The sequence below is a fragment of the Carcharhinus amblyrhynchos genome, chromosome 3 (assembly GCF_965287045.1).
Source record: "Carcharhinus amblyrhynchos chromosome 3, sCarAmb.v2.hapA, whole genome shotgun sequence".
NCBI classification, from domain to species: Eukaryota; Metazoa; Chordata; class Chondrichthyes; order Carcharhiniformes; family Carcharhinidae; genus Carcharhinus; species Carcharhinus amblyrhynchos.
In genome coordinates this window covers 10,872,534-10,898,256 of record NC_137326.1, presented here as the reverse complement: position 1 = coordinate 10,898,256, position 25,723 = coordinate 10,872,534, and the positions used below count along the sequence as shown (strand labels likewise).

Genomic DNA, 25,723 nt, shown 5'->3' with positions numbered 1-25,723 from the left:
TGCTTTCCAAGTAGCACAATGGCTGGTTTGGGAAACGTCACACACACACTGCTGCGGAAGGAATATAGTGCACGGAGTCATTATGGAGAGAGAGAGAGAGAGAGTTTTGCACACTGACTAACCCTCTGCTGGCTAGGAGCCTTTATTACCCCCCTCCCCCCCCCAGATCTCCCCATCACCAACTCCTTGCCCCATCATCACCACTAGGCCTGGCACCCCTGAATAAAAATGTAAACCAGGCAAAATTGAAAGAAAACACGGCGACCGATTTATTTAGAAACAAAATAGGAGCGGGGGAGGCCATTTGGCCCTTCAAGCCCGGTCCGTCATTCATTATGATTGTCACTGATCATCCAACTCAATAGTCTGATCCCAACAAACCCCATTTCCTTTGATCCCCTTCGCCCCAAGTGCTATGTTTAGCTGCCTGTTGAAAATATTCAATATTTTGGCCTCAACTGCTCTCTGTGGTAGTGAATTCCACAAGCTCACCACTCTCAGTCCTAGGAGTGGCCCAGCGGTTAGCACTGCTGCCTCACAGCGCCAGGGACCACAGTTCAATTCCAGCCATGGGCGACTGTGTGGAGCTTACACATTCTCCCCGTCTCTGCATGGGTTTCCTCCAAGTGCTCCGGTTTCCTCCCACACCCCAAAGATGCGCGGATTAGGTGGATTGGCCATTCTCGATTGCTTATTAGTATCGTGGGGGACTCACTAGGGTAAATGCATGAGGTTGCAGAGATAGGACCTGGGTGGGATTGTGATTGGTGCAGACTCAATGGGCCGAACACTGTTGGGGTTCTATGATTCTAAATAGTCTACCCGGTCTGCTCAGGTACATTAAATTTAAAGTATCTACTGTTTGGTGAAAATATCCTTGGGATAGTTACAAAGCCCCTTTGTACATGGATCTCCTGCATCAGTTTCTGCCCCGCCAGTCAGTGTTGGTGACAGGGACACACTGTGTTCCTGTCACAGAGTCTGGGTGTGCGTGGGAGCCTCATGAGCGATCTCACAGCAGAGAATTGCAGAGCCTGAGTGTGTGTCTTTGTAACTGGAGATTCTGTTAACTTGGCCAAGGATATAAAGGGCAGTGGAGGATGGCATCATTAGTCAAGGTGATCAAGCATTGGAGTCACGATCTTGTGACATCTGGCGTAGGGGATTTGACAATGTACTTGGAGAGAATATTAACCCTTGTTGTAACGGGATAGACAAAGTCTCGCATTGGCTTTAGAATGTCCCAAAGTGGCTTACATAATTTAAATATCGGTGAAATAGTTTTCTTCTTTATTCAGTCATGGGATGTGGGTGTCGCTGGCTGGGCCAGCATTTATTGCCCATCCCCAAAGACATTTAAGAATCAACCACGTTGCTGCGGCTCTGGTGTCGCATATAGGCCAGACCAGGTAAGGATGGCAGATTTCCTTCCCTAAAGGACGCTAGTGAAACAGATGGGTTTTTCTGACAATCCCACCACAGCAGCTGGGGGAATCTGAATTCAATAAAATAAAACCTGGAATTAAGAACCTACTGACCATGAAACCATTGTTGGAAAAACCTGTCTGGTTCACTAACGTCCTTTAGGGAAGGAAATCTGCCGTCCTTACTCAGTCTGGCCTACATGTGACTCCAGAGCCACAGCAATGTGGTTGACTCTGAACTGCCCTCCAAGGGCAACTCGGGATGGGCAATAAATGCTGGTCCAGCCAGCAACGCCGATGTCCCACGAATGAATGAAAGAATATCAGCAATGGTTTCATGGTCATCATTTGAATTTAAATATCAATATCTGCCATGGTGGGATTTGAACCCAGACCCTGGGTCTCTGGATTACTAGTCCCGTGACAATACCACTGTGCCACAGCCTCTCTGTAGAGTATTGTGACATTGGAATGCACTTGTGCACAGCAAGCTCCCACAAATAGCTTCCTTGTAAAGATTTAGCACTCGTTCCTTCCCCTTCTTTTCAAAACAGTGAATTTTTTTGCCTGCGAGGGCAGAGAGCACCTCCCAACAGTGTTGCAGTCCATCACTGATCTGATCTGATTATTTTGGCTCTGGCCTTGTAACACAGGTGGCTTTTCCATGCACCCTTCCTCCCTCCCCACGTTGGTGTCCGTATGTCTTTAAGTTTATGTCGTGCCTCATCCCAGCTGGGGATCTGTTACAATTTGCATTCTGTGCCCCTGGGCTATGGAGGTAGATAATGTGCCAGGTACCCCATTCCTGAATGCCACCTGCACGGTGACAGTGGTTAGCACTGCTGCCGGGGACCCGGGTTCAATTCCCGGCTTGGGTCACTGTCTGTGCAGAGTCTGCACACGCTCCCCATGTGTGCGCGGGTTTCCTCCAGGTGCTCTGGTTTCCTCCCATAGTCCAAAGATGTGCGGGTTAGGTGCAATTGCCATGCTAAAAAAATGCCCCTTAGTATCAGGGGGGTTAGCTAGGGTAAATGCATGGGGTTATCAGGATAGGTCCGGATGGGATTGTGGTTGATGCAGACTTGATGGGCCGAATGGACTCTTTCTGCACTGTACGGATTCTGTGTTTCTTGATGTCAGGAAACACTTTTTTTCACAAATGGTAACAGGAATTTGGAACTTTTTCTATCCCCGGAAAGCAGCAGATGTCAAAGGTTAATTAAACATTTCAAAATGGAGATTGCTCCTGCCTAACAAAAGTATCAGAGTGGGCTTTAGAACCAAAGTGTGTAGCTGGAGATCTAATTGTTCGGGAGAACAGGCTTGAGGGGCTGAATGGTTTACTCGAGTTCCTATATCACTTCCTTTATTGTGTTGAGATGGGATGTGCAGAATCCTCATCCAAGGCCAGATCACATCCCAGGTCTACTCATCCAATGATCTCCTGGTCCCTCTCTCCCAACTACTTCCCTGTGTAGAGTTTTCACATTCTCCCCATGTCTGCGTGGGTTTCCTCTGGGTGCTCCAGTTTCCCCTCTGTCCAAAGATGTGCCTGTTTGATGGATTAGCTGTGGTAAATGTGCAGGGTTACAGCAATAGGGATGTGGGGAGGGGCCTGGGGAAGATGCTCTTTCGGAGTCGGTACACACTCAATGGGCCAAATGGCCTCCTTTTGCACTGTGGGGATTCTATGAGCTCCCTCCACAAACTTCAACTCAGTCAAAGCTCTATATCCCATCTGCACCAAACTGTCCTAGCCCATCGAGTCCTGTGCCTGTTGGCTCCCAAGGTAACATAGAACACTACAGCACAAACAGGCCCTTCGGCCCACAAGTTGCGCCGATCGCATCTATACCTACCAAGCCATAGAACTATCTGTAACTCCCAATGCCATTAGATCCCATATACGCATCCAGAAGTCTTTTAAAAGATCCCAGCGAGTTCGCCTCTACCACCACCGGCAGCCGATTCCACTCACTCACCACCCTCTGAGTGAAAAACTTACCCCTAACATCTCCTCTGTACCTGCTTCCCAGCACTTTAAACCTGTGTCCCCTCGTAGCGACCATTTCAGCCCTGGGAAATAGCCTCCGAGAATCCACCCTATCTATTCCTCTCAACATTTTATAAACCTCTATCAGGTCGCCTCTCAACCTTCATCTCTCCAGGGAGAAGAGACCTAGCTCCCTCAACCTATCTTCATAAGGCATGCCTCCCAATCCAGGCAACATCCTTGTAAATCTCCTCTGCACCCTCTCAATAGCTTCCACATCCTTTCTGTAGTGGGGTGACCAGAACTGCGCACAGTACTCCAAGTGAGGTCTGACAAGGGTCTTATAAAGTTGCAGCATTACCTCCCGACTCCTAAACTCAATCCCTCGATTTAATGAAAGCCAGTACACCATACGCCTTCTTGACCACATCCTCCACCTGATTTAAGAGTCCTGTGGACCCGGACCCCAAGATCCTTCTGCTCTTCAACCCAGCTAAGACTCCTACCCTTGATATTGTAACTTTAAATCCTCACATTTGGCTTTGTCCCTTTGCCACTCCCATTCTCTAAGCTCTTTGCATCCCTACCACCCCATTCCCCTGAAAATCCTCCTTCCTCGGCACTCTTCCCTCAAGAACCTCCTCGAGAAGCTACCCTCCTGGACCAGGTTTTTGTTCACTGCTCCTCGAGCCTGGCGAGGCATTCATTCCTCAAGGTGCTTCTGCGACCCTTGCTCTGAAAGGTTCCCCTTTGTTCGTGAAAGCAAGTGGGCTTTGTTGTTGTTCTGCATCCTCATGACTCCTCTCGTGGTCAGCCATCAGCCTTTGATCCACCAGGCAGGCAAACAAAAAACACACCAGGGACAGAACAGAAAGCCTAAACATGAAGCATCTGTCTGACAGCAGAAAATCTCTAGAAGGGAGCAAATATTTGGAGTGTCAGCACGGTGCCTTGTTGGGGGAGAAGAAACACAGTAATTCCACTATCTTGGTGGAGGGTGCAGGCGTAAAACCAAAGTCCATTAACGCTCTTGGAGTGGGAAGACTCAGCTGAGGCACTTCAACAGTACATGTGCTTTTAATCAGCCTTTAACTCGAGCCGGGCTTTCAGGAAACAATCCAGTCATTCAGGCAACAGAGAGGAAAAAATTGGCTTCAAACAACCTGGGGAAGATTTCAAAACCGGCTGAGGGAGGAAGCAGCTCTCGGATTAGAGAACGCATCCTTTGGACTCCATTTATCCTGCTGGGGAAAGTGGGATATTCGACCGGAGAGGCATCGCTCAGAGTGGTGAGCACTGCTGCCTCACAGTGCCAGGGACCCGGGTTCGATTCCCAGCTTGGGTCACTGTCTGCACATTCTCCCCGTGTCTGCGTGGGTTTCCTTCCCACAGTCTGAAAGACGTGCCGGTTAGGTGTATTGACCTGAACAGGTGCCAGAGTGTGACGACTAGGGGATTTTCACAGTAATTTCATTGCAGTGTGAATGTAAGCCTTACTTGTGACACTAATAAACACATTTTTTAAACGTTTTTAACCCTGTAAAAGCCCATACCTCTGTTGGAGAGGTGGTGGCGTACTGGTAGTGTCACTGGATTAGTAATAGCTTTTAATAGTTTGTCAATTTATTTATCAGTGTCACAAGTTACTGCGAAAATCCATTAGTCACCACATTCTGGCATCTGTTCGGGTAACAGAGAATTTAGCACGGCTGATGCATCTAACTAGCATGTCTTTCAGACTGTGGGAGGAAACCAGAGCACCCAGAGGAAACCCACATAGACATGGGAAGAATGTGCAAACTCCACACAAACCAGGAATTAAGTCCAGGTCCCTGATGCTGTGAGGCAGCAGTGCTAACCACTATGCCACCATGCTACCACTTTGGTCTAGACATCCCCAACAACAGAGGGAACATTTCTCTACCCTATCCACCATAACAACTCCTAAAATTGCCTTTAACATCTCAATTACATCACCCTTTCCCCACTCAAGCCTAGTCAATGCAAATTGGCCTACTCCTGCTCCTAATTCGTATGTGGAATCAAAGTTGAGGATTTTTAAAATGCCTGCAGTAGGGTAGTTGATGGAACTTACAACAACGTGAATCTAACTGGACTGCTGTCCAATTGTGCTGTGCATTTGTATTGTCCGAATGATGTGAGGGGTTGTGGGTTTTAAACAAAAAGAGAAGTAGAATGCTGGGGGGCAGGGGATAGGGATAGGGGGGCAATGGGGCAGGGGGTAGGGGGGCAGTAGGGCAGGGGGTAGGGATGGGGGGGGGTTTGACTCTGGGTATTCAGAAGGTGGCTCACTTTCTCAGGGGGCTGCAGGAGATGCTGTAGAATAGGCCATGTAGGGCAGTGAGTTGGGGGCGGGGCGATGAATTCTGTGTTGTAGGGGTGATTTTTTGTACAGGAATGCTAACATAGCTTGACCTCTATTTTTTTTTAAACACTCTACAGAAAATGAAGTCCAAAACAGCTGCAGCAGCTGTGAGAAAGATGAATCCTTCTGTGCGAATCACAGCCCATGAGAACCGTGTTGGAGCAGAGACGGAGAATGTCTATCACCAGGATTTCTTTGAGAATCTGGATGGAGTGGCGAACGCGTTGGATAATGTGGAGACACGTAAGTGACTGTGTTCCTATGAATAAAGATTGACCACAAGATCAGCTTTGAGATATAAATACAAGCGTGAAAAAGGACTCGCTCTTCAAGTAGAAGCCCACACCTTGATGCATATTTGCGTTGGTTACCAAAAGAAGAGCTGGCTTGCATTTATATAGCGTCTTTAGCAACCTCAGGCTATCCCTCAGTTCTTTGCTGCCGGTGGTACTAATAGTCGCTGCTGGAGTGCAGATTGCAAGAGCCGATTTGTGCACAGCAAGCTCCCACAACGTGCAACATCATGATGAGGTGAGTAATCCACCTCCTGATTTCCCCAAAGCCTGTCCACCATCTACAAGGCACACGTCAGGAGTGTGATGGAATACTCCCCACTTACCCGGATGGGGTGCAGCCAAAATTCTGCTGCAGAACATTTATCAGCCTGGGACCAATCCTGTGAATAAATTCACTGCATCTTTTTTTTAATGACTTAGAGAAGCAAAAAGGTTCCTTAAATACAGAGTATTTAACAGTATAGCAACCATTCAGGAACGATTACACCAGGTACAGCAGAGGTATGTTGGTTGGGTGCGTGGGGGAGGCAGGGGGATGGGGGCGGTGGTTAGTATTTGAGTACTTGCCCTCCTTGACAATATTGTTGGGGGTGTGTTGAGTATTGTCAGGAGCAGGAATGGAGGATTGTCCAAGGGGAGGGCAAGTATTGTTGGGTGTGTATAGCCTGCTGAAAATTGAACGCTGGACAAGCAATTAGAAGAACCAAGCATTGGAGATGCCAAGGGAGGTGATGGAGTTAGAACTGGGTGTCTTTTAATATACACATCTTGTCCTAACTGCAGATGTGGGAAGAAAAACCAGTGTCAACGACACTGATCGGATTGGTAAGAATGGAATCCAGTAAAGGCAGTGACCCCAAGCTAGACTGAGGAGAGGTGTTGACGGAGGGCAGTGCGATCACTCATGATGCTGAGGAGTGTGAACGCACCACAGGCGCGCTCAATGTCAATGCAACTTAGTTCTGGGCTGGTGAAGATTGGAAGACAATCTGGCAGGAGAAATCCAAACATGGAGTTGTGGGAATCAGGGACATAGGTTAAAGAAATGGGAATGCCTTCAAGGCTTCAAGAGGAAAAGGCGGTCCAAGATGTGTAGTCGTTTGCGAGGTTTGTAAACTCCAAATTTGGTTTTATTTTCAATAAGTGAGTGATAAGATTTGGGGACAATACTTGGGAGAAGAAAACTATCTCAGAGGGAGGTCAAGAGCCAACCCCATTGTTTCATATGAGTCTGGAGTCATGTGTAGACCATACCATGCAAGGAATGGCAGATTTCCTTGCTTACAGGGCATTATTGAACCAGATAGGTTTTTTATAACAATCCATGGTAGTAAGACAGTAGGACTAGGGGGCACAGCCTCAAGATAAAAGGGGGGCGGTTTAGAACGGAGTTGAGGAGGAACTTCTTCACTCAAAGGGTGGTGAATCTCTGGGAATCTCTGGAATTCTCTGCCCGTTGAAGTGGTGGAGGCTGCCTCGCTAAATATTTTTAAGAAGCGGGTTGATGGGTTCTTGATAAGAGAGGGGATTAAGGGTTATGGGGAGAGGGCGGGAAAGTGGAACTGAGCAGCAACAGATCAGCCATGATCTTATTGAATGGCGGGGCAGGCTCGAAGGGCTAGATGGCCTACTCCTGCTCCTATTTCTTATGTTCTTATGTTCTTATCATGGTCACTTTTACTGAGGTTAGTTTTGAATTCCAGGTTTTATTAATTGAATTCAGCTGGTTGTGGTGGGATTTGAACCCACGTCCCCAGCGCATTAACCTGCCCTTCTAGATTATTAATCCATGACAGTGCCATCTCCAGCGATAATGGATGCAAGTTGTTCTTGTAAAGATGTCTGGTTCCGGAGGAATTTTGCTGACAATATCTCATTCTTCGTCCAGGGAAGTACGTGGATAGCCGCTGTGTCTTATACCAGAAACCGCTGCTGGAGTCAGGTACTCTGGGCACAAAAGGACATACACAGGTCATTGTTCCTCACCTCACAGAGTCCTACGGATCCAGTGACGACTCTCCGCAACAGTCTATTCCCATTTGTACGCTCAGGAACTTTCCCAGTGCTATTGAGCATACGTTGCAGGTAACCACAAAGAAGGTGGATGTTGTATTGAGGGGGCCATGAGTATCATCTAACCTGTGTTGGGGATGGTGGGTGGACAAGTGTTGGAGCTTTGCTGCTAATATGAATACATGTAGATAATACTAAATTAAAGACCAAATCTTCTATGGTGCTGTCGGTGGTGAGGGAGAGGGTATTTTATTTTGTATCATCAGGAATGCAATATGGTTGAATAGCAATTGAGTCAACACTGGGTGAATTTATGCTACTGTATTCATCCTGGCTCTGGCACTGTGTGTTTCTCTCTCCTTTTTTCTCCTGAAGAGTGAGACAGAAAGGTGTGTGTAAAAACAAAAAAGCAAGAGAATGACACCAGGTGTGTCATCTCCAAAACCAAACAATCTGCCATTGCTCACGGAGATTAAGCTATATTTGTGTTTTTACCTCACGAAGAGTTTTGGATGGAGCAGCCTGTTATTATCACAGCCACGGAATTAGTGAAACAGGAATTGCTGGAAATTCTCAGGCGGGCAGCATCTGCGGAGAGAAAAATAATGGGCAGGACTTCCCGCGCAATCCCCCCCCCCCACAGGGTGTCCGCCAACAGCGGAGGTGGCTCGCCATTGGGCCAATAACAGGATCTTCCAATCCCGCCACTATCATCGGGGTTTCCCATTGTTCACAACCACCAAGGATCCCACGGTTGTGGGTAGGCAGCAATGGCCAGGGGAGGCGATGGCCTAGTGTTGTTATCGCTAGACTTATCGATCCAGAAACTCAGCTAATGTTCTGCGGATCCAGGTTCGAATCCCGCCACGGCAGGTGGTGGAATTTGTATTCAATAAAAAAAAAATCTGGAATTAAGAATGAAACCAAGCTCGGAAAAACCCGTCTGGTTCACTAACGTCCTTTTAGGGAAGGAAATCTGCCATCCTGATCTGGTCTGGCCTATATGTGACTCCAGAGGTGCCACAGCAATGTGGTTGACTCTCAACTGCCCTCTGAAATGGCCCAGCAAACCATTCAATTGTATCAATCGCTACAAAGGCCTAACGGCATTGCGGGTCAACCCACAGCACGCGGACTGCAGCGATTCAAGAAGGCAGCTCACCACCACCTTCTCAAGGGCAACTAGGGATGGGCAATAAATGCTGGCCATTCAGTGATGACCATGTCCCACGAATGTCGTGTCCAGTGTTATAGGTCACTGACCCTTCTTCAAAGCAGGTCACTGGCCTGGAGCGCTGACTCTGTTTATTCAGCACGGCTGCTGCCTGACCTTTCCGGAACTTTCCATTGGATTGATTTCACATTTCCAGCATCTGCAGTGTTTGGTTTTGTGAAATTGCGTCTTAATGATTGGAGTTTTTTATTGTGGTTTTTTTTTGGGATTGAGGTTTCCTGTTTCTGCTCCATTTCAATTCATTCGAAGCCCGTTGGCTTAAAATTGAGCCAATATGCTCCCTTGCCTGAAGAAATGAAATTTTAGGTTCTTGGCTTTCCAAACTCAGGCCCAGACAGCAAGGTGGTATTTAGATCATGGCAGATATGGGGAAGGAGCTGAGGGAATGGGGATATGCAGTTAAGCTACATCGTGAGTTACACATCCACCAGAGATCGACAGTAAGGAGAAGTTGGACAGGTTAGGCTTGCATCTGTTATGAGTTTAGAGTAAGAGATGATTTGATTAAAACATGTTAGATCCTGAGGGAACTTAATGTGGATGTGCAGAGGATGTACCCTCTTGTTGGAGAATCTCGAACTAGGCACCACTATTTAAAAAAGGTTGCCTATTTAAGAGGATTTTCCTTTTCACAAAGGGCTGAAAGACTTTGGAATGAAAGACTTTGGAATTCTCTTCCTCAAAAGGCCGAGTCTTTGAATATCTTTAAAACTAAAATAGATCAATTCTGGATAAGCAAGGAAGTGAAAGATTATCAGGAGTAGGCAAGAATGGGAAATTTTTGTTAAAGTGAGATCAGCCATGATCTTAATGAATGTTGGAGCAGGTTCATGGGCCCGATTCCTCTTAATTTTATATATTTGCATGTTCTCCAACTCTCTGGCTCACACGCTGCAGGTGGGATTTTCCAATCGTGTTCGCCCCAAAACCAGAAAATCCCGCCCGAGGTCAGCAAAGCTTTGCATGGTACGTCACGGGAAAATTTACCCCTGTAACTGCCAGTGTGCACTGTGTAAAGTGGCTGGAAATTTATCAAAACCTGGAGTACATCAAATGGGCTGCAGTAAATTTGCCAATGCTGAAATTGTTGAACAAAAATGTTGCTGGAGCTGTGCAATGCCACAGGCCATAAGGAAATCATCTACTATATTATCCAACCTCCTTGTGTTGTAACATACAGGGAATCCAGACTTGGCTTAGTCTTTAGGTTAGAAAGCAAGTGAAAATCCAACGGTGTGCAAATCTAATTTAGTTTCCAGTTTTGAGGTTGTACATTGGGTCCTTATTTTTTATATTTCTTACATCTATGTATACGTTTTATTCACGGGACATGGGCGTCGTTAGCTGAGCTTATTGCCCATCCCTAGAAGCCCTTGGAGAGTGAGAGCAGTTGAGAGTCAACCACATTGCTGTGGCTCTGGAGTCACATGTAGGCCAGACCAGGCAGGGACGGCAGACTTCCTTCCCTAAGGAACATTAGTGAACCAGATGGGTTTTTCCGACAATCATTTCATGGTCATCAGTAGGTTCTTGATATCCAGATATTTCTTATTGAATCCATCAGCTGTGGAGGGATTCGAAGTCAGGTCCCAGAACATTAGCTGAGTTCCTGGATTAATAATCTAAGGATAATACCACTAGGTCATTGCCGCCTCCTCTCCCCAATTATGATAACCATGTCCTGGGAAAAGTTTGTGTTTTTCTTTTGTGCAATGTCCCCAAAGTGGAGTATTTTGAAATAAGGTTAATTGGCTTCCTGATTATGACATAATTGTGTTCCCAAGAAATTCGCGCATGACCTGAGCTTGTTACAGGGGAAGAATGTCTAAGAAGTAAAAGGTATATAGAAAGCTAATTGAAGTGGGGTCGGGTCAGCCTGTTTCCGTCAGAATTTGGGTGGCAAAAGTCCCAGCATGGTTCCTTCCCAATGGGATGTTTTTTCTGTTTGGCAGTTTTAAAATATGTCCTGCTATTGAAACATGGCTCTGAGAATGGAGCAGAGACTGTGTTACTGTGTGTTATACAGTTGAAAAGGGCAGAATATTAAAGACAGGATGATGAGCGATTGTGGATTCCGTTACACCCATTGCTGCTGTCCCAGATTCCCAGCAGATCTCTGGGAATTCTGAGCCATTGTGACCCAAGTTAGAGAGGGTTCATAGACTTGCGCTTTGTAAGTAGCAACCGCGCCTGGGGACTTCAGATGGAATGCATAGCCGGTGGATGTGATTTGGGCCAAAATGATTGAGTGGGAAGTGAGAGATCTTATGGATCAAGTTGCAAAGACTGTGGGATTGCACGTACTCCCAATCCGGGCGGGAAGCGATGCGAGTGTTTGTAACTACGTGAGACGTAACTTCATTGTCTTGGCTATTTAAAGTGAAATTTTCCTATTTTAATTTGAAATTCTCTTCGTCCATTAATGAGAGTTTGAATTATTATATTGGTTTTTAGCTGGTTTGTTAAGGTAAAGGTTTGAAGCAGGAAATAGTGTCTAGTGTTTTTGTGTAAATTCCTTTCTTTTTAGAAAGGTTCCTATTTCTACAGAGATGGTGACACTGTCTACATTTATATGTCAACTTGTGCCTCCTCATGGGAGCATCGATTTTGGACTCGTAGGCAATTAATGGCTAACTTACCTACACAGTTTTCATTTGTCAGAGGAACCTGCTGTTGAATTATAAAAATTTGACGTACAATTTTAAAATGAGGCTTAATATATATTCAGATATCCTTGTCCAATGATTCCACCACTCTCTCTAATCTCACATCAACTAGTACATAATGTGGATCATTGGGGCAGCACAGTAGTTAGCACTGCTGCCTCACAGCTCCAGGGACCTGGGTTCGATTCCCGGCTTGGGTCACTGTGCAAAGTCTGCACGTTCTCCCCGTATCTGCATGGGTTTCCTCCGGTTGCTGTGATTTCCTTCCACACTCCAAAGACGTGCAGGTTAGGTTGATTGGGCCGTGTTAAAATTGACCCTTAGTGTCCCAGGATGCGTAGGTTAGAAGGATTAGTGGGGTAAACACGTGGGGTTTATGAGAATAGTGTGTGGGTGGGATTGTGGTTGGTGCAGACTCGATGGGCCAAATGCCCTCCTGCTGCACTGTAGGGTTTCTGATTCTATAATAATGAAGCTGAGTAATTGAAAAGGCAAGACATAGCCTGAGGGGGGAAGGGAGAGGAATCAAAGTGATTCATAGAAATGTTATGGCGCAGAAGGAAGCCATTTGGTCTTTTGTTAGTCATTGACCAGTGATGATTACTGGTCTGACCTCCTCCTAAGCCTGATATTAAGAAAATGTCACCTCGAATTCAGACGCCAAGCAACTGAGGTATCCCATCATGCATTAGTCATAGCTTTCCCTTTTTTAAAATCACATGAATGAAGTTACTAAAAATAGATTTGAGCTTCGGGCAAAGGAGGGCGACAGACATTCAAAGGGGGCTCTATTTATGGCAAATTGCCCCAGGGTGAATGGGAGTCGATAAGTTTTTTAATTAAAACAAAAATGCTCTCTTCTTTCTACATATCGTGCAGCTGTACTAGATGTTAGCTCACGAGACAGCTGAACAAACACTAACACAGAACAAAGTTTGCCAAAAATAGTTCTTTTTCCCAATTAAAATTTTGGTTCAATGCTAGAATGCAATTCATAGGAGCAGAAATAGGCCATTCAGCCCATCGAGTCTGCTCCGCCATTCAATTGTGGCTAATATGAATCTCATCCCCATTCTCCCCGTAACCCTTAATGTATGATTATACGTTGGATGGTACGTAAGCTGCATTCAGCTTTCTATCCTTGTGTGATGTGTTGGCGATGTCCTCTGGGTTGTTTGAATATATGGATTGAATCTGAAGCCAGGGATTTCTTCCTTGTCTGAATGCGACAAGGGGAGAGCAAAGATCAGGACATTGAGGGAGACCAAGAGCAGCACAAACCCTCCGACCCTTACACTTCACATCTTGGCTAGTACCCTTGACCCACTTCCTCCAAGCGTCCCCACTGTCATCTCAAAATGGTTCTTATTTTCCTTTCCTCCCCCCAGTACGAGACTAATTCCCAACCTTGCCCCAGTGCAGAAGCATTTCCTGAATTCTCCCTTGTAGTAAGGCGGGACTTTCTAACTGCACTCGCCCCAAAACCAAAAAATCCCGCCCAAAGTCAAGGAAACTTTCAGTGGTCCGCCCCTCGCCTGCTATAATTCCCGTGGCGGACAGAATGGGAAAATTTGCCACCGTTTCCACTCCGTTTCACTACCGCTTGCCCCATTTCTCTCTCTCTCTCTCTCTCACCCACCCACCCACCCACCCACCCACACACACACACACACCCACACACCCACACACCCACACAACCTCCCACCCCCGCCATTTCCGGGTGTAATCAAATCCCCGCACATGTAGTCATAACCGTGACATCCCAGTTGGAATAGAATCCCTACAGTACCAAAGAAGGCCATTCGGCCCATTGAGCCTGTGCCGGCCACAATCCCACTCAGACCCTATTCCCGAAACTCCATGCATTTACCCTGCTAATCCCGCCCCCCCCCCCCGGGCACAAAGGGGTAATTTAACATGGCCCATCAACCTAACCAGCACATCTTTCAGAGTGTGCACCCGGAGGAAACCAACACAGACACTGGAAGAATGTGCAGACTCTGCAGAGACAGTGACCAAGTCGGGAATCGAACCCGGGACCCTGCTAACCACTCTGCCACCGTGTCATGATCTATACTGCCATTGAAGCATGTTCAGAATGCTCCAGACTTGTCTCTTGAAGTGCAGTGACTGTCTCTGGACAGCTGTTTGGCCCAATGTCATCCTGCACTGAGATGAGGTACTTCCAGTCAGGATGTGGAACTCAGTAGAAAATGCATAGAAACAGGAGAGGCCATTCAGCCCCTCTGGTTTGTTCAGCCATTGTTGGGATATGGCTGATTGACACCGTAACTCCATGTTGCTGCTTATCCTTTCATAGCTTCAGCTAACAAAAATCAGTCAGTCGCCATCTTGGAAGGTCTAATTGTCACCAGAAAAGGCGATTGGTATCAACCATGGCATCATCCTTGTTTGCTGCGCTGTAGATGCCCTGGAGGTTGTTTGATATACGGATTGAATTACACGTGGTGAATTGAGATGATGGACAGCAGGGTCCCTACCAGCTCACTCGCCAACTACCTCATTGCCAACACCCACCCAGCTGCCAATTTGAAATGGGCTATTTCGCAAGGTTCAGTACCACTCATGTTGTTGGTGCTATTGGTTGAGGTAAAGACAATGGGTGGCTCATTGGCAGAACGCTGAGGGAGGTCCTGCATTTGTATATATTTCTTTTTTTTTCATTCGTGGGACATGAACGTCGCTGGCTGGGCCAGCTTTTGTTGCCCTTGAACTGCTGGATCATTTTGAAGGGCAGTTGAAAGTCAACCACATTACTGTGGGTCTGGAGTCACATGTAGGCCAGATCGAGTAAGGATGGCAGATTTCCTTCCCTACAGAACATCAGTGAACCAGTGAATTAGCACTTTTCATGGGCCTTGGGTGTCCCGAAGCACTTTACAAACTGAATTTTTCAATTTCGGTTTGAGCAAGCCCTCTCAAACAGCACTAAGATTGTAACCAAATGTTCTGTTTTCTTTAAATGATATTGTTTGCTGTGTAAATATTGGCTGGGGCACCAAGGCAAATACCTCCCCCACCCCCATTGTTCTTCAAAGTGGGACCATTGGGCGTCCGCCCAAGCAGACAGTTGTGGCCTCAGTTTAATAACATGTCCAAAACACGGCACCTTTGACAGTGCAGCACTTCCTCCAGTGCTGCAGTGGAGTGTCAGCCTTGATCATTGTACGTAGGTCCTAAGCCACATGACCCGAGAACCTTGTGGCTTAGAGGCAAGAGGCTGAGCTACAGCTGATCCAGAGACTTCATAACCATCACATGAAGAGAATGTTGGACTAAATCAAGGTAAACTAGACAGAACCACTCTGAAAAATCAATAACTAGCTTACAGCTAGGAGACTAATGGCCTCTTTACAGCTGTTGGTTCACTCGCTTGTAATTTTTAAACTCCTATTCCAGATGTGTTCAGGAGGCGATGGCCTAGAGGTATTATCATTATTAATCCAGAAACTCAGCTCATGTTCTGGCGTCACAGGTTCGAATCTTGCTATGGCAGTTGGTGGAATTTGAATTCAATGAAAAAAATCTGGAATTAAGAATCTACTGATGTCCATGAAACCATTGTCGATTGTCAGAAAAACCCATCTAGTTCGCTAATGTCCTTTAGGGAAGGAAATTTGCCATCCTTGCCTGGCCTGGCCCACACGTGACACCAGAGCCACTGTTGACTCTCAACTGCCCTCCAAGGGTAACTAGAGATGGGCAATAAATACTGGCCCAGCCAGCGATGCCCATGTCCCATGAATGAATAAAAACTCTGTTGAGCTGAGGAGTAATCTCTTCACCCAGAGAGTGGTGAATCTGTGGAATTCATTACCACAAAGTAGTTGAGGCCAAAACATTGTGATTTCAAGAATAGCTCCTGGGGCTAACAGGATTAAAGGATAAGGTGGAGGGGGGAGGGGGAATCAGGCTATAGAATTTGATGATCAGTCATGACCCAAATAAACGGCGGAGCAGGCTCGAAGGGCAGAATGGCCTATCCCTGCCTCCAGTTCTATTTTTCCAGGTTTAAATAAATCACATTCAGAATCATTTGGCAAGCGGCAGTTCAGTTTTGTTTTATTGCAATCCCAACTAAACCAAGTATTGTCTGGGGGCTACAGAGTATTCAACAAGTTCCCTGCACATCATTACCCCTCCTTTTCCAAGGCCCAGAAGGTGTATCCATCACTTTGGCCACACCAGGTTGTAGGGTGACCTGATCGAAGCCTACAAGATTGAGGGGCATGGACAGAGTGGATAGTCAGAAGCTTTTTCCCCAAAGTGGAAGAGACTCTGGGGAGCGTAGGTTTAAGGCACGAGGGACAAGGTTTAATGAAGATGTACAAGGCACTTTTTTTTACACAAGAGGGTGCCTGGTACTTAGGGGAGGTAGTGGAAGCAGATATGATAGCAACTGGACAAATATATGTATAGGTGGGAATAGGGGAATATGATCCCTGGAAAGATAGGGGGTTTTAATTCAGTTGGCAGCATGGTCAGTGCAGGCTTAGAGGGCCGAAGGGCCTGTCCCTGTGCTGTAATTCTTTGTTCTATCATATCACCGTCTACGATGTCAGTTTTCTGGGCCAATAATCAGAAGCAAATCCAAATGACCCTTCAACCAGACTAATCCCGTTGTGGTTTGTGTAAAGGACTCACTGGAGAAGGATTCCATCCCCCGTTGTGACACCATGAGTGAAACATGGACACTTGACTTCTCAGTGATCCCTAAGCACCTGGAAAGGTGCTCTTAAACTGGCAGACAGTAGTCCTTGAAGGCCAGTCGCAGGAGAGCTGTCTGGAGCAGGGGAATCAGACTGTTCCACTTACAAACTGCAATTAATGGAAATCCCTGTCATGGGTTGCCAGTTCAGTGGGACAGTGTTGTTCAGGTAAAGTGTTCTTTGCAACCCTTTTAAGCCTCTGTGACAAGTAGGAGCGAGAGTGTTGAATCAAATGCATGATTAACATTATCTTTGTGCTTTTTGTCTGCTCCAAAATATCTTACAAAAACAGAGCCAGAGGCAAAGGCCTTTATTTGAGCATGGCTGCACTCAAGGGAGTATGGTTTGACCTCGTAGAAAATTGCTTCATGTGTTTGACTAGAATTCCTTTACTTTACTGCCACTTGGCTTGTCTCGAAGGGCGGCACAGTGGTTAGCACTGCTGCCCTCACAGAGCCAGGGACCCGGTTCGATTCCTGGCTTGGGTCTCTGCCTGTGCAGAGTCTGCACATTCTACCCATGTCTGCCTGGGTTTCCTCCCTGGTGCTTCGATCTCCTCCTGCAGTCCAAAAGGTTGTATCACAGCTTGGTCTGGCTCCTGCTGTGTCCAAGACTGCAAGAAACTTAAGGGTCATGAATGTAGCCCAGTTATTCATACAATCCATCCTCCCATCCATTGATGACGTTTCCCACTGCCTCAGTAAAGCAGCCAGCGTAATCAAAGACTCGAAGCACACCGGACATACTCTCTTCCACTTTCTTCTGAAGGGAAAAGGATACAAAAGTCTGAGATCACATACCAACTAACTCAAGAACAGTTTCTTCCCTGCTGCCATCAGACTTTTGAATGGACCTCCATCTCTCCCTTAATGCCAACAAAATGAAGGAGATTGTCATCGACTTCAGGAAGCATAAAGGAGAACATGCCCCAGTCTACATCAACAGGGATAAAGTAGAAAGGATCGAGAGCTTCAAGTTTTTAGGTGTCCAGATCATCATCAATCTGTCCAGGTCCCCCCCCATGCTGACAGTATAGTTAAGGAAACCCACCAATGTCTCTGCTTTCTCAGAGACTAAGGAAATTTGGCATGTCAGCTATGGCTCTCTCAAACTTTTACAGATGTACCATAGAAAGCATTCTTCCTGGTTGTATCACAGCTTGGTATGGGCTCCTGCTCTGCCCAGGACCGCAAGGAACTACAAAAGGTCGTGAATGTAATCCAATCCATCACGCAAACCAGATTCCCATCCATTAACTCTGTCTACACTTCCCACTGCCTTGGCAAAGCAGCCAGCATAATTATGGACCCCGGACGTTCTCTTGTCCACCTTCTTCCGTCAAGAAAAATATATAAAAGTCTGAGGTCACGTACCAACCGACTCGAACAGCTTCTTCCCTGCTGCTCGCATTAAGCTGATCTTTCTCTACACCCTAGCTAAGACTGTAACACTACTTTCTGCACTCTCTCCTTTTCTTCTCTATGAATGGTATGCTTTGTCTGCACAGCACACAGGAAACAATACTTTTCACTGTATACTAATACGTGTGACAATAATAAAACAAACCAGTAGTTATTGGCTTGTCTCAAAGGGCAGCATGGTGGCACGGTGGTTAGCACTGCTGCCTCAGAGCATCAGGGACCAAGCTTCGATTCCCGACTGGGGTTACTGTCTGCATGTTCTCACCATGTCTTTGTGGGTTTCCTCCGGGTGCTCCGATTTCCTCCCGCAGTCCGAAAGACGTGCTGGTTAGGTGCGTTGGCCACACTAAATTCTCTCGTGTACCCGAACGGGCGCCGGAGTGTGGCGACTGGGGGATTTTCACAGTAACTTCATTTGCAGTGTTATCGTAAGCCTACTTGTGACACGAATAAATAAACTCTTGAAAAGAAAATTACACTGCACCCTAACAGCACGCAGAGCAAGTTGATGTGGGCAGATTGGACACGCGACTGGTGGGAGACAGAAATCTTGCACATTCTGGCGAATTTGTATGTGAAGCTGGCCTGGTCGAATAGTTATGACTGGAGTGGGCGGGGGGGGGTGTTGATGACTGGTTGAGGGTGTTGCTTAACGTTACTCTTGTGTCAAATCCTCCTTGCCACAGCCGCACTTTTTTTTTCGAAAAGAAAACATGTTTTGCAAGTCTGAGGGGGGAAAAAAAAGTGGGAATGTTTGTGCATTGTGTGAAAGCTGATATTTTTAGAAGCTGTGATCAGTTCATTCTGTGCAGGAAAAGCTCGGCAGATGGTGATGGAATGCACTGTTTAAGAATGGCTTGTATGATGCGCTATTACAGGAATGAATAACACGAGTCGCTGGTTAACCGATTTTCTTTTTTTTTTCTTTGCGGAATCACTTACGGGTAGCACGGACTAAATGTTAACCTTTCCATCAGCAGTGCTGCCCTGTGCTCCGGTCTGGCTTTCACCCTTCTTTAGAATTAAAGTCGCGTTGCCCGGTAACTAAACAAAGAACCCCCTCTTAAGAAGGTTGTTCCCACAAAATGTGGTTATGTACTCTTCGACAAAGATTTTTTCCATCAGGCAATATTCCAGCATTGAAAGCAAATGCGCTGGAAAATAAAGTTAGTCTCAGTTGTGGTGCCTCTGAAACCATCCTACGTAGGAGTAGAAGTAGGCCGTTCGGCCCATCGAGTCTGCTGCGCCATTCAATGAGATCATATCTGATATGATAATCCTCAACTCCCAATTTCTCGCCCTATCCCCCGAATCCTTGATTCCCTTAGAGCAGAATTAGGCCACTCTGCCCATCGAGTCTGTTCTGCCATTCAATCATGGCTGATGTTTATCTCATCCCCATTACCCTGCCTTTTTCCATAACCCCCCTGATCCCCTTATTAATCAAAAACCTATCTATCTCTGTCTTAAAGACACTCAATGACCTGGCCTCCACAGCTTCACCACTCTCTGGCTGAAGAAATTCCTCCTCATCTCAGTTTTAAAGGATCGTCCCTTTAGCCTGAGGTTGTGCCCCTCTGGTTGTAGTTTTTCCTACTAGTGGAAACATCCTCTCTACGTCCACTCTATCCAGACCTTGCAATATAGTTTCAATAAAATTCCCCCCTCACCCTTCTAAACTCCAACAAGTACAGACCCAGAGTCCTCAACCATTCCTCATACGACACAAATTTCATTCAAGGGATCATTTTTTGTGAATGTCCTCTGAACGCTTTCCTTAGATATGGGGCCCAGAAGCCAACCGTTCCTCATACGCCAAGCTCTTCATTCCAGAGCTCTCTCTGGTGAGTCTCCTCTGGACTCTGTCCAAGGCCAGAACATCCTTACTGATTGTCAACTGGTTTCGCCATCATGTAGTTGTGGAAGAGACTATTTTTGGAGGAGGTGAAGGTGGGGCAGGTAGAGAGGGGTTAGAAGAGAAACCCTTTTTTTATTTAGCTTAATTATAAACTTTATCAACTCTGACAACATCAAAAGGATCACTTCTGACAAAATGTGCATCATCCAAATGTCAGTCATTCAACTTAAGAACATAAGAACGTAAGAAATAGGAGCAGGAGTAGGCCATCTAGCCTCTCGAGCCTGCCCTGCCATTCAACAAGATCATGGTTGATCTGTTGTGGCTCAGTTCCACATTCCCGCCCTCTTCCCCATATCCCTTAATTCCCTTGCCTACCAAAAACCTGTCTACCCGTGTCTTAAATATATTTAGCGAGGCAGCCTCCACCACTTCAACGGGCAGAGAATTCCAGAGATTCACCACCCTTTGAGTGAAGAAGTTCCTCCTCAACTCTGTTCTAAACCCCACCCCCCCCCCCCTTTATCTTGAGGCTGTGCCCCAACTTGTTAAAGACTGAGATAGATCTTTGTCACAAAGGGAAATTATGGGTTTTGGGGAATTCAGGAACTCACAAGGGCTCCTTGAGCAACACTTTGCAAACCCAGGACCACTAACGTCTGGAAGGACAAGGGCAGCAGATACACGGGAACGCCCAACCTGGAGGTTCTAGTCCAAGTCATTCACCACCCTGACTTGGGAATATATCATAGAATCCCTACAGTGCAGAGGGAGGCCATTCAGCCCATCCAGTCTGCACCAACGACAAACTCACCTTAGCGTTATCCCCTTAACCCAATATATTTACACTGACAATCCCTCTAACCTACGCACCCCTGGACACTAAGGGACAATTTAGCATGGCCAATGCACCTAACCCGCACATCTTTGGACTGTGGGAGGAAACTGGAGCAGCTGGAGGAAATCCACGCAGACACAGGGAGAATGTAAAAACTCCACACAGTGACCAAGCCGGGAATCGAACCCAGGTTCCTGAAGGTGTGAGACAGCAGTGCTAACCACTGTGCCACCGTTCCTTCGCTATGGCTGGTTTAAAATCCTGGAACATCTTCCCTTACAGTACTGTGGACGTACCTACACCTCAGGGATCACGGCAGTTTTTGATTTGATTTATTATTGTCACATGCATTAACATATAGTGAAATGTATTGCTTCTTGTGCACCATATAGACAAAACATACTGTTCATAGAGAAGGAAACGAGAGAGTGCAGAATGTAATGAAGTTTTAGAAGCATAGAACGAGAGTAAAAGAGAGAACTGGAAGGTACGCTGGGCACCGCTTGCAAGAAGTTGCCTCACTCTGGTGCCATCTTGATACTGAAGTTCAAGAAAGCCCCACCTTATCGAGGGCAGTTGGGGATGGGCAATGAACATTGGCTAGTCAGTGACATCCATGTTCCAAGAGATGAGTAGAAAGGAAATAACTTGAGTGAAGCATTTTGAGAGGTTTCACAATGACAGCTCCTTACAATCGCTTTTGTTACAGTCAGGTGAGAAGTGATATAATGAGTCTCCCCTCATTTCAGCACTTGTTTGGCCACAGTAAGATTTCCAAAAGAGTTCGCTTATCAGATCAAAGAACAAAGAAAATTGCAGCACAGGAACAGTTCATTCAACCCTCCAAGCCTGCACTGACCGTGCTGTTCGACTTAACTAAAACCCCTACCCTTCCAGGGACTATATCCCTCTGTTCCCATCCTATTCATGTATTTGTCAAACACTCCTTAAAAGTCACTATCGTATCTGCTTCCACTACCTACCCCGGCAATGAATTCCAGACACCCAGCACCCTCTGTGTAAAAAAAAATCCACCTTGTACATCTCCTTTAAACCTTGCCCCTCACACCTTAAACCTGTGCTCCCTAGTAGTTGACTCTTTCATCCTGGGAAAAAGCTTCTCACTATCCACTCTGTCCATGCCTCTCATAATCTTGTAAACTTCTATCACATCGCCCCTCAACCTCTGTCGCTCCAGTGAGAACAAACCAAGTTTCTCCAATTTCTCTTCATAGCTAATGCCTCCATACCAGGCAACATCCTAGTAAATCTTTTCTGTACTCTCTCCAAAGCCTCCACATCCTTCTGGTAGTGTGGTGACCAGAATTGAACACTATATTCCAAGTGCGGCCTAACTAAGGTTCTATAAAGCTGCAACATGACTTGCCAATTTTTAAACTCAGTGTCCCGGCTGATGAAGGCAAACATGCCTTCTTGACGTTCCTCTCCATCTGCATTGCCACTTCTAGTGACCTGTGTACACCCAGATCCCTCTGCCTATCAATACTCTGAAGGGTTCTGCCGTTTACTGTATATTTCCTATCTGTATTAGACCTTCCAAAATCCATTCCCTCACATTTGTCCGGATTAAACTCCATCTGCCATCTCTCCGTCCGAGCCTCCAACCGATCTGTATCCTGCTCTATCCTCTGATAGTCCTCAGTAAATGTTTAATTGTTAAGTGCCACGAGTATAATAGACACAGACAGGTTTTCTTGTAAGTTTTTTTTGGAAGAAAAGGAGATGGTGGCTGGAATATTATCGCCCCGCATGCCACAGGAATTGAAGCAGGTGGGGGGGGAACAGTGGGAATATCCATCAACCTCGGCTGAGGGGGAGGTTACAGTTTCATAAGAACTTACCACCCAATCTAAATAAAAAGCTCCAACTTTCACATATGCAAGGGTTCACTAGCACACACACACACACACACACACACACACACACACACACACACACACACACACACACACACACGCCAGTAAGTTAAAAACTGGGAGGATAGGGTAAACCGTTTGAATCCAAAGGAAAGTCAGTTTATCACAAATTTTTAGATTGATGCATTGGATGGTTTTAGACCAGGCCTGACGGATTTGACAAATTCTGCATCAGGACAATTTAAGGATGGTGACGGGTGATTTCTGTTTGGTCTCCTGGAGTCATCTGCTGCTGGTGTGTTTTTTTTTATTATTAAACACGACTCCTGGCAGGAAGCTGATGAAGTAGCACGGTAAGAAGTCTCCCAACACCAGGTTAACTGGTTTATTTGGAATCACGAGCTTTCGGAGCGCTGCTCCTTCATCAGATGAATGGAAAGGTGGGTTCACAAACACGACATATATAGACAGAGACACAACTTGCAAGATAGTGGTTGGAATGTGAGCACGGTAGCACAGTGGTTAGCACTGCTGCTTCACAACTCCAGGGTTCTGGGTTCGATTTCCGGCTCGGGTCACTGTCTGTGTGGAGTTTGCACGTTCTGCGTGTGTTTGCTCCAGTTTCCTTCCACAGTCCAAAGATGTGCGAGTTAGGTTGATTGGCTATGCTTAAAAATTGCCTATCAGAGTCCTGAGATGCTTAGGTTAGAGGAATTAGCGGGTAAATATGTAGGGATAGCAGGGTAGGCCTGGGTGGGATTATGATCGGTGCAGACTCGATGGGCCGAATGGTCTCCTTCTGCACTGTAGGCTTTCTATAAAATTTCTATATTTATAGGGAATCAAGTTTTTACAGGTACAGACAATGCAATTGGAGAGAGGTATAACCACAGGTTAACCTGTGTTTGTGAATCCACCTCTCTGTCCTCCTGATAAAGGAGCAGCGCTCCAAAAGCTCATGCTACCAAATAAACCTGTTGGACTTTTAGCCTGGTGTTGTGAGACCTCTTACTGTGCCCACCCCAGTCCAATGCCAGCACCTCCACATCATGGATAAAGTAGCAGGCAGGGCTCAGGGTTCCAGGATGGATGGAAAGAGAGAGAGAGAGAGAGAGAGAGAGCGAGTGCCCATTCAGGGGGGTCCTCCTGTATGTTTTCTAATCAGCCTGGAGGAAAACAGCATCTTAAAACACAAAAGAGTAGACTCTTCACACAATCCCGTCTCACCGACTGACCAGTTACCCAAACGCGGTCATAGTTAGTTGGTTCCAACTCCATGTTTTAGACAGGATAAGATTATAACTTGAGGACTTCCTACCCTAGCCAGGGTCCATTGTCCAAAGTGATTGCATCTAATGGCTTATTCCGCATTGCATTGAATACATGAGTGCTTTGTGAACCATTCATTCACGTTTCTCTAAGGTGATTGTCTCCCCTGATTTCTATTAAACAGCCTGACTCTGGTTTTTAACAGCTTTGCAATTTGTAGTTTGTAGTTATGCAATTCGGCAAACTGAAGAGTTGCTGTTAGTCATTTTTTTAAATCAAAAATGCCGCTGTTCTGTCTTTTAAAACTCAACGAGCGATTAAAGACCACTCAGCAAATAAAACCCTTTTTGCTTTTGACCAATTACTGGCCTGAGGACAGAATGGGCATCCAATTAGGAATGGTGGGGTGGCTCTTTTTATGGGAGGGCCAGTAGAAAGCCTATCAGCATCGTAGGAAGATGGAGGGCCAATAGGAAGCCTCCGATCTGCATGGTGGATGCATGGAGCCTGCAGTTACAGTAATGGGCAACAGAGGGCACCACCTCCTGGAGGTGGCACTTTTAGAAGTGATGAAATAGGGGCCAGAGTTGCCCAGCCACTGGTGTGGAGGGGAAACCCCTCCACAGGTGGCTTGTGGCTACATTTGTGGATGATGGGGTGTGTGTGTGGAGGGGTGGTTGGGGGGTAGCAGGGATGGGCTCAAGGTCAGCCTGGAGCATTGCACCCCATTGGTACATCAGGAGGCCACCTCCAGACTGTTGACATCCTCCTGACAGCATGGGGGTGTTGGGGGGGGGGGGGAACCAGAACCTCCCATGCGGCCTCTGATTCATGGCCCTAATTTGCCTTTGTTTTGTCTATCTAGCCAACTGCCTCTTGTAAGCAAGAAGCCATTCATCATTATGGTTTCAGGGTGGGATGGTGCCAATAAAGTGTTGCGCTGGCCAGCAATGCACCGGCCCACCGTCGCTCCTGCACTTCCATCAGGGTCAGAATCCTGTCCAGTTTTGACAAAGGCTCATCTAGACTCGAAACATTGGCTCTATTCTCTCCCCACAGATGCTGTCAGACCTGCTGAGATTTTCCAGCATTTTCTGTTTTTGTTTCAGAATCCTCCCTGTAGTTTTAGAAGTGCCGTAGCCACCCTTACAGTGCAGAAGGAAGCCATTCGGCCCATCGGTTCTGTACCGACTCTCTAAAAGAGCATCTTACCCAGGTCTTATCCCTGTAATCCCCCACACGTTTACCCCGCTAACCCCTCAACCTACACATCGAGGGACATGGTCAATCCACCTAACCTGCACACCTTTGGGCCGGAGCGCCCAGAGAAAACCCACGCAGATACAGAGAGAGCGTGAAACTCCACGCAGGCAGTGACCCGAGGCCAGAATCGAACCGGGGCCCCTGGCGCGGCGAGGCAGCAATGCTAACCACTGTGCCAAGAAGGACGATGGCCCTGATTTTTTTTACTGGCACGCGTGCCCCGAAATCGGGGCGGACGAGGCTCGCAGAACGGCATTCTCCGTTGGCCATGGGTGCGATCCTACGAGCTGGTGAACTTCTGGCCAATTTCTGAAGGCAGATAAAATGTCATTAACAGAATGGCGTTGGGGGGGGGGTTGATTTTAGTGAATTCTGTGAGAGTGGGTCATGTTGATTTTTCAGCACATCCATCCCCTGCACAAGAAAATCTGTATACAAGTACAGCTGTTGCTACA

General features: G+C 46.6%; 1 protein-coding gene across 1 annotated transcript in view; it reads left to right on the top strand.

The window, feature by feature from the left end:
- LOC145341333 (ubiquitin-like modifier-activating enzyme 1) overlaps positions 1 to 25,723 on the top strand; it is a 261,826-nt gene that overhangs the window by 43,452 nt on the left and 192,651 nt on the right. The window contains exons 14-15 of the mRNA XM_080186247.1: positions 5,881 to 6,046; positions 7,988 to 8,184. Of these exons, the coding sequence (XP_080042373.1) occupies positions 5,881 to 6,046; positions 7,988 to 8,184 (363 nt within the window). The remainder of the gene's footprint in view (positions 1 to 5,880; positions 6,047 to 7,987; positions 8,185 to 25,723) is intronic.